Below are 7476 nucleotides of genomic sequence, written 5' to 3'. Positions count from 1 at the left end.
CTCCTACATGTGGTATGACTGTAGTTTATTGGCACGTTGTCAGTGCAGATATTTTCACTGCTGCTTATTCTCTGGCTTATGCTCGTTTTGCCCCACTCAGGAAATAAGGGAGTAGTTTTTGAGAATTGATTCATAACTCTGGGAGAGAAACAAAGACTTCAATGATGCTGTTCTAGGCTGTCAGTGCTGTGACAGGTCTATGGGAGAGTGCAGCCTGTCCACCCATTTTAAATTTCATTTCATTTCAATTCAATTTATATAGCGCCAAATCACAACAGCAGTCACCTCAAGGCGCTTTATATTGTACAGTAGATCGTACAATAATAGATACAGAGAAAAAACCCAACAATCATATGACCCCCTATGAGCAAGCACTTTGGTGACAGTGGGAAGGAAAAACTCCCTTTTAACAGGAAGAAACCTCCAGCAGAACCAGGCTCAGGGAGGGGCGGCCATCTGCTGCGAGCGATTGGGGTGAAGAAGGAAAACAGGATGAAAGACATGCTGTGGAAGAGAGACAGAGATTAATAACAGATATGATACGATGCAGAGAGGTCTATTAACACAGGAAAGGTCACTGGAAAGGAAAAACTCAATGCATCCCCAGCAGCCTACGTCTATTGCAGCATAACTAAGGGAGGATTCAGGGTCACCTGGTCCAGCTCTAACTAAATGTTTTAGCAAAAAGGAAAGTTTAGAGCCTAATCTTGAAAGTAGAGATAGTGTCTGTCTCCCGAATCCAAACTGGAAGCTGGTTCCACAGAAGAGGGGCCTGAAAACTGAAGGCTCTCCCTCCCATTCTACTTTTAAATACTCTAGGAACAACAAGTAGGCCTGCAGAGCGAGAGCGAAGTGCTCTAATAGGGTGATATGGCACTACAAGGTCATTAAGATAAGATGGGGTCTGATTATTTAAGACCTTGTAAGTGAGGAGCAGGATTTTGAATTCAATTCTGGATTTAACAGGAAGCCAATGAAGAGAAGCCAAAACAGGAGAAATATGCTCTCTCTTTCTAGTCCCTGTCAGTACTCTTGCTGCAGCATTTTGGATTAACTGAAGACTTTTCAGGGTGTTTTTTGGACATCCTGATAATAATGAATTACAGTAGTCCAGCCTGGAAGTAATAAATGCATGAACTAGTTTTTCAGCATCACTCTGAGACAGGATATTTCTAATTTTAGAGATGTTGCACAAATGGAAGAAAGCAGTCTTACATATTTGTTTATTATGTGTTGAAGGACATATCCTGGTCAAAAATGACTCCAAGGTTCCTCACAGCATTACTGGAGGCCAAGGTAATGCCATCCAGAGTAAGAATCTGCTTAGATACCATATTTCTAAGATTTTCAGGGCCGAGTACAATAACCTCAGTTTTATCTGAATTAAGAAGCAGAAAGTTAGCGGACATCCAGGTCTTTATGTCTTTAAGACATTCCTGCAGTTTAACTAATTGGTGTGTGTTACCGGGCTTCATGGATAGATAGAGCTGCGTGTCATCTGCATAGTAGTGAAAATTTATGCTATGTCTTCTAATGATGCTGCCTAGGGAAAGCATGTATAATGTAAATAGAATTGGTCCTAGCACTGAACCCTGTGGAACTCCATAATTGACCATAGTGTGTGAAGAGGACTCTCCATAAATGATGATCCTCTAAATTTGTGACACGCCATTTCCTCTCCAGCTTACGAGTTATCTGCTTTAGGCTACGTGTTTGAGAATTATACCACAGAGTCAGGTACTTCTGATTTGAGGCCTTAGTTTTCACAGGAGCTACAGTATCCAGAGTCGTACGTAGTGAGGAGGTAAAATTATTAACAAGATAATTGACCTCTGTTGGAGTAGCGTTCAGATAGCTGCTCTGCTCCGTGTTGGTACAGGGCATTGAAGATGATAACAGTCGGTGGATTATATTATTAAACTTAGTTACAGTGCTTTCAGAAAGACATCTACTTTGATAAGTACACTGGGAAGTAACGAGGGGAATGAGACACAGCTGTGAGAAATCAGAACTAACGAGACAAGGAAGCAAAGCAGGACACATTCACATAAGACCCGGACCTTCAAAGTAAAACAGGAAACATAACACAGAGACGCGAACTTGACAAGGGGATACAGCTGACAGGGGAGACAGCAACTAGAGAACACAGACCGAACTTAAGAAACCAGAGACTACAAATGATAAATGATATAACAAACTCAAAACCTCTGGGTCGACCTAACATCTAGAGTGTGATTAAAGTGGTGGGTGGGTTCTTTTACATTTTCAGAGAAGCAAATTGAGTCTAATAACAGATTAAATGCCATGTTGAGGCTGTCATTTATAGCATCTACATGGATGTTAAAATCACCCACAATATTTATTTTATCTGAGCTGAGCACTAAATCAGATAAAAAATCTGAGAAATCAGAGAGAAACTCTGTGTAAGGCCCAGGTGGACGATAGATGATAACAAGTAAGACTGGTTTCTGAGTTTTACAGCTGGGGTGGACGAGGCTAAGCATCAGGCTTTCAAATGAATTAAAAGTCTGTCTTGGTCTTTCATTGATTAATAGACTGGTGTGAAAAATTGCTGCCACACCGCCCCCTCGGATGGCATTATTCAGTCTTATAATAACATTTCTTATCATTTCTATGCCATTGACATTCAGCCTCTTCAGCTCAATAGTCTATCCACCCTAGTCCACTGCTTAAATCAGGGGACTGATTCACTCTGTAGCAAATACTTTGTCTTAACCCTAGAACACTATCGCTATAAATAGTAACACGATCACTAGTGCCAGGTGATTTTTACCCGATATAATATAACCAATGAAAAGTAATCAAATATATCAAAATATGACAACACATGACAAATTAGAGTGGTCTTCTTTTACTTTCAACTGTGCCATGTCTAACAAAATGAAAAATAAACCTCCTAAAACAAAATAATGACTCTGGAAAGCTGGTCTTTGGTCCACCCATTCCTGGGACATTTGAGACTTCCGTGGTGAAGGCACAGGCTCCCCGACACGCAAACAGCTGGAGGAGGGAGAAATCATGTAAATGTATTTTCTCGGGTATAAATCACCCGGCAATAGTGTTCTAGGGTTAAACACCAACAAGACTGAGACCGTGATCACAGCTCCTCATGAACTACAAATATAAAATTGGTTCTTGCTTCTTTTTGATCAACTTTAAGTCCAACATTCAAAATCTTGGTGGAATATTTGATTCTTCTCTGGGCTTCAACTCACATATAAAATCTGTCTCGTTCCTGTTTCTTTCATTTCAGGAACATTTCTAACTGTGACATATGGTCTCCTCGGCTGAACTGGAAAAAACTGTTCATACATTTGTGTCATCGTGTTTAGATTATTGTAATGTCCTGTTTACCAGCCTGGACACATCATGTCGTTCTCACCTCCAAGTTATACAAAATGCTGCAGCCAGACGACTAACATGTCCTAACAAGCGAGCTCACATTACTGCTATTTAATCTTCTTTATATTGGCTCCCAATAAATTTCAGGATTTGTTTCAAAATTCTTGTTTTAACACACAGAACACTAAATGATCACGTCCTCGATTATTTATCTCAACTTCTTACAAAATATATGCTGCTCGTTGTCTCCGTTCACGGACTCATGATGTGTTAGTTGTTCCCTGTACACGACTAAAGACTAAGTGTGACAGAGCCTTTCAGTCTGTGGCACCAAGGCTGTGGAACAGTCTGCCTCCACAACTACGTTTAGTCCACTCTGTGGATTCTTTAAAAAGATGTTCAAATGTTTCTGTTTTACAGGCTTTCTAATGACAAACATTTTATTGAATTATTATTTATTTATTTTAAAACTACCTGTTTATTTTACTGTCTTATTGAATTAATGTTAATGTTCATGTTTATTTGAGCCTTTTGTCTGAAGCGCTTTGTGACCGCTGTGAAAAGTGCTTAATAAATAAACTTTAATTACTTGTCTCTGAAAATCAATCAATCAATAATCAATTAGTGAGTTTGTGCGTTTGAGTTTGTGTGTTTCAAAGATGGAGGCCACGCTGCTCTCAGAGGACTGTGTGTGGTTGTGGTAAACGTGTGAGCTGCTGCTGCTTCTTCCTCACATGTTTGATATGTTTCATGTTTCCAGCTGATGCTGATCACACTAACCTTAACATCACAGACCATCCTTTGGTTCTTCTTCTGTTCCTCTGAAACTTCCTGTGTGGTGCCTTTCACATTAAAAGCCCTCCCTGACTGTAAAGACTGGACTGTGCTGCAGCTGGTGGAAACAGTGTGTAGGTGTGTTGTGTTTGATGGAGGACTGAAGTGTGTGTCCAGCTGAGCTCTCTGTGTGCTCATATATACAGATGCTGATAAACACATGTTTGTATTTGGACCCTGTTACTGATCAGGACCTGCTGTGTGTTTCCTGTCCACAGGTCTACAAAGAGTCGCACTTCCTGCTGTGGTTCAGATGTTCAGCGTGTTGCTTTGTTTCTCACATGTTGGCTCCACGGTCTCTGCTGCTGTGGGCTGATGTCATGCAGCAATACAGCTGCTGAACATCTGGCCTTGTTTTGCTCCATCAGCAGATATTTGACTTTTAGATCACATGATATTTGCATGCAACCTTCAAACACGTGTGGAGAATTCATTATTTCTTTGAGAGATTTTTTAGGAAATAACAGAAAAAAGAAAGTAAGAGAAAAGCAAAACTTTAATTCTATAAAAGAGTAAAAATTCCACACACATGTAACTCACCACTGTGTGAACATCACAGGGGAGAAATCGTTTCTCTGAGTCAGAGATGAGTGTCAGTAACACAAAAGTAACACTCAGTGTCATGCAGTGACTTTTACACAACCAGATCAGATGAACCGACTCACACTAACACATGCATTTTGCTGCACTCTTTAAACTAATTTCTTTTCTTTCTGCTCTTTTATATATTATGTAAAACCACAAAAAAAATATTTTATATCAGCAGCAATTTCTCTCAAACTGCTGAATCACAGCTTTCATGCTCTGACCTGCATGTGAAATGAGATAAAAGCTCTTTATCAGTAACTTTTACAACTTCTGGCAGGTTAATGTCTGAACTTTGGAGTGAAACACACCTTAGTTACAAGAAATAACACCACTGATTCTTCTGAGACTCTCACTTATCGCTGGACCAAACTAGCACCTTCCTCTGATTGAGTCCAGCTACAGGAGAGAAAAGAGGAAAACTCCAACACTGCTGCTTCAAGCTGCTGACGCTCCACACACTGAATGTGAGTTTGAGCAAAAACACGACTCAAAGGAAGTTTCAGTGAAGGTAGTAGAGGAGGGAGGGGAGCCAGGACTGACTGTACTTCCTGTCTGCTGTTTTCAGCTTCACTCACAGACTCAATGGCTTCCAGATCAGAGGAGGATCTCTGCTGTCCGGTCTGTCAGGAGGTCTTCAGAGATCCTGTTCTTCTGTCATGTAGCCACAGCTTCTGTAAAGACTGTCTGAAGAGATGGTGGAGAGAGAGAACAACACACGAGTGTCCAGTTTGTAAGAGAAGATCTTCAAAGAATGAACCACTTTCAAATCTGGCTTTAAAGAACCTGTGTGAGTCGTTCTTAGATCAGAGAGCTTCAGAGGCTCTCTGCAGTCTGCACTCTGAGAAACTCAAACTCTTCTGTCTGGACCATCAGCAGCCAGTGTGTGTCGTCTGCAGAGACTCAGAAAAACACACCAATCACAGATTCAGACCCATCGATGAAGCTGCACAACAACACAAGAAGGAACTTCAGGAAACTCTGGAGCCCTTAAAGAAGAAGTTAAAGGTTTGTGAAGAAGTTCAAGTGAAGTTTGATCAAACAGCAGAACACATTAAGGTCCAGGCCCGACACACAGAGAGGCAGATTAAGGAGCAGTTTAAGAAGCTTCACCAGTTTCTAGCAGAGGAAGAGGAGGCCAGGCTGGCTGCACTGAGGGAGGAAGAGGAGCAGAAGAGTGGGATGATGAAGGAGAAGATGGAGGCTCTGAGCAGAGAGATAGCAGCTCTTTCAGACACAGTCAGAGCCACAGAGGAGGAGCTGAGAGCTGAAGACGTCTCATTCCTGCACAACTACAAGGCTGCAGTGGAAAGAGTCCAGCGCTGCCCCCTGCTGGATGATCCACACCTGCCCTCAGGAGCTCTGATAGACCAGGCCAAACACCTGGGCAACCTGACCTTCAACATCTGGAACAACATGAAGGACATGGTCTCCTACACTCCTCTCATTCTGGACCCAAAAACTGCTCATCCAAACCTCATCCTGTCTAAAGATCTGACCAGTGTGAGACGAGGAGGAGAGAGGCAGCAGCTTCCTGATAATCCAGAGAGGTTTGATTATTTCTGGTCTGTCCTGGGCTCTGAGGGCTTTAACTCAGGGACTCAAAGCTGGGATGTTGAAGTTGGAGACAGTACATGGTGGGCACTGGGTGTGTTAGCAGAGTCTGTGCAGAGGAAGGGAGACATACAGTCTGTATTATGGGGAATAGGATTCTATGAAGGTAAATACTCAGCAGGTTCTCAATCAGCAGAAACTGCTCTCTCAGTAGAGAAGAGGTTCCAGAGGATCAGAGTGAATCTGGACTGGAACAGAGGAAAGCTGTCGTTCTCTGATCCTGATACTAACACACACATAAACACCTTCACACACACTTTCACTCACAAGATGTTTCCATACATTGAAACTTTTGGTAAAGTGAAGGTGTTGCCGTTGAAGTTGTCAGTTGAGCAGATGGTTTGAGGATAATTATACACTGCTCAAAAAAGGGGAAACACACAAAAAAAGACATCTTAGATCTGAAACAATTCGATACACATATTCTCATTAAATACTTCATTGTTCTGTCCATATGTTGCCCTTGGGCTCCTTTTTGAAAAACATAATGTCTCTTTTTATTGCTATTCTGATAATATTCAAATTACCTCGACTTTACTGGGGATGTTTCATCTTCTCTACATCCTCTGTTTGACTGTTTGAGGGATGTCAAAGACTTATCATGCATCTCTCTGGCTCTAAATGAAAGGAAGATGGAAATTATTGTTTTTGATAGAAATATGCCTCTGGGACAACTACCTGGTCCACTTGGGCCTGTTGCTATTCACCTCACTGATGCTGAATGCGGAATCTTGGATTTTTTATCGATAGTTGGAATCGGTAAACTGGATAAACAGGTGTCTACGGTGGTAAAAACCAGCTTCCATCAACTATGCCAAATTTCTAAGGCTAAACCTAAACCCTTAATGCAAAGATCTAGAGAAACTTCATCACAAGACTAGATTATAGAGACTTTCTTTACTTGGGCCTCCAGTCTTCCCTCCTTCAGCGATTGCAGTTGGTCCAAAATGCCACAGCACGTCTCTTAACCAGAACTAGAAGGTATGATTTGATCTCCCCTGTTCTAGTCAACTTACATTAATGTAATGTAATGTAAAAAAAGATTCCGTAGAAAAACAGAAAATGTCCTGGTAATTTTCT

General features: G+C 41.4%; 1 protein-coding gene and 1 pseudogene across 1 annotated transcript; one reads left to right on the top strand and one right to left on the bottom strand.

Moving 5' to 3' along the window:
* Window positions 1-664: 664 nt before the first annotated feature.
* Window positions 665-1559, bottom strand: LOC135932576 (uncharacterized; annotated as a pseudogene).
* A 3645-nt stretch (window positions 1560-5204) lies between these two features.
* Window positions 5205-6741, top strand: LOC134620908 (nuclear factor 7, brain-like). Its single transcript, XM_063467261.1, has one exon. The coding sequence runs from the start codon at window positions 5368-5370 to the stop codon at window positions 6739-6741; it is 1374 nt and encodes a 457-aa protein (XP_063323331.1). The 5' UTR covers window positions 5205-5367.
* The last annotated feature ends 735 nt before the right edge of the window (window positions 6742-7476 follow it).

The sequence above is a fragment of the Pelmatolapia mariae genome, linkage group LG3_W (genome assembly GCF_036321145.2).
Source record: "Pelmatolapia mariae isolate MD_Pm_ZW linkage group LG3_W, Pm_UMD_F_2, whole genome shotgun sequence".
Lineage (NCBI taxonomy): Eukaryota > Metazoa > Chordata > Actinopteri > Cichliformes > Cichlidae > Pelmatolapia > Pelmatolapia mariae.
This window is presented reverse-complemented; position numbering and strand designations above follow the sequence as displayed.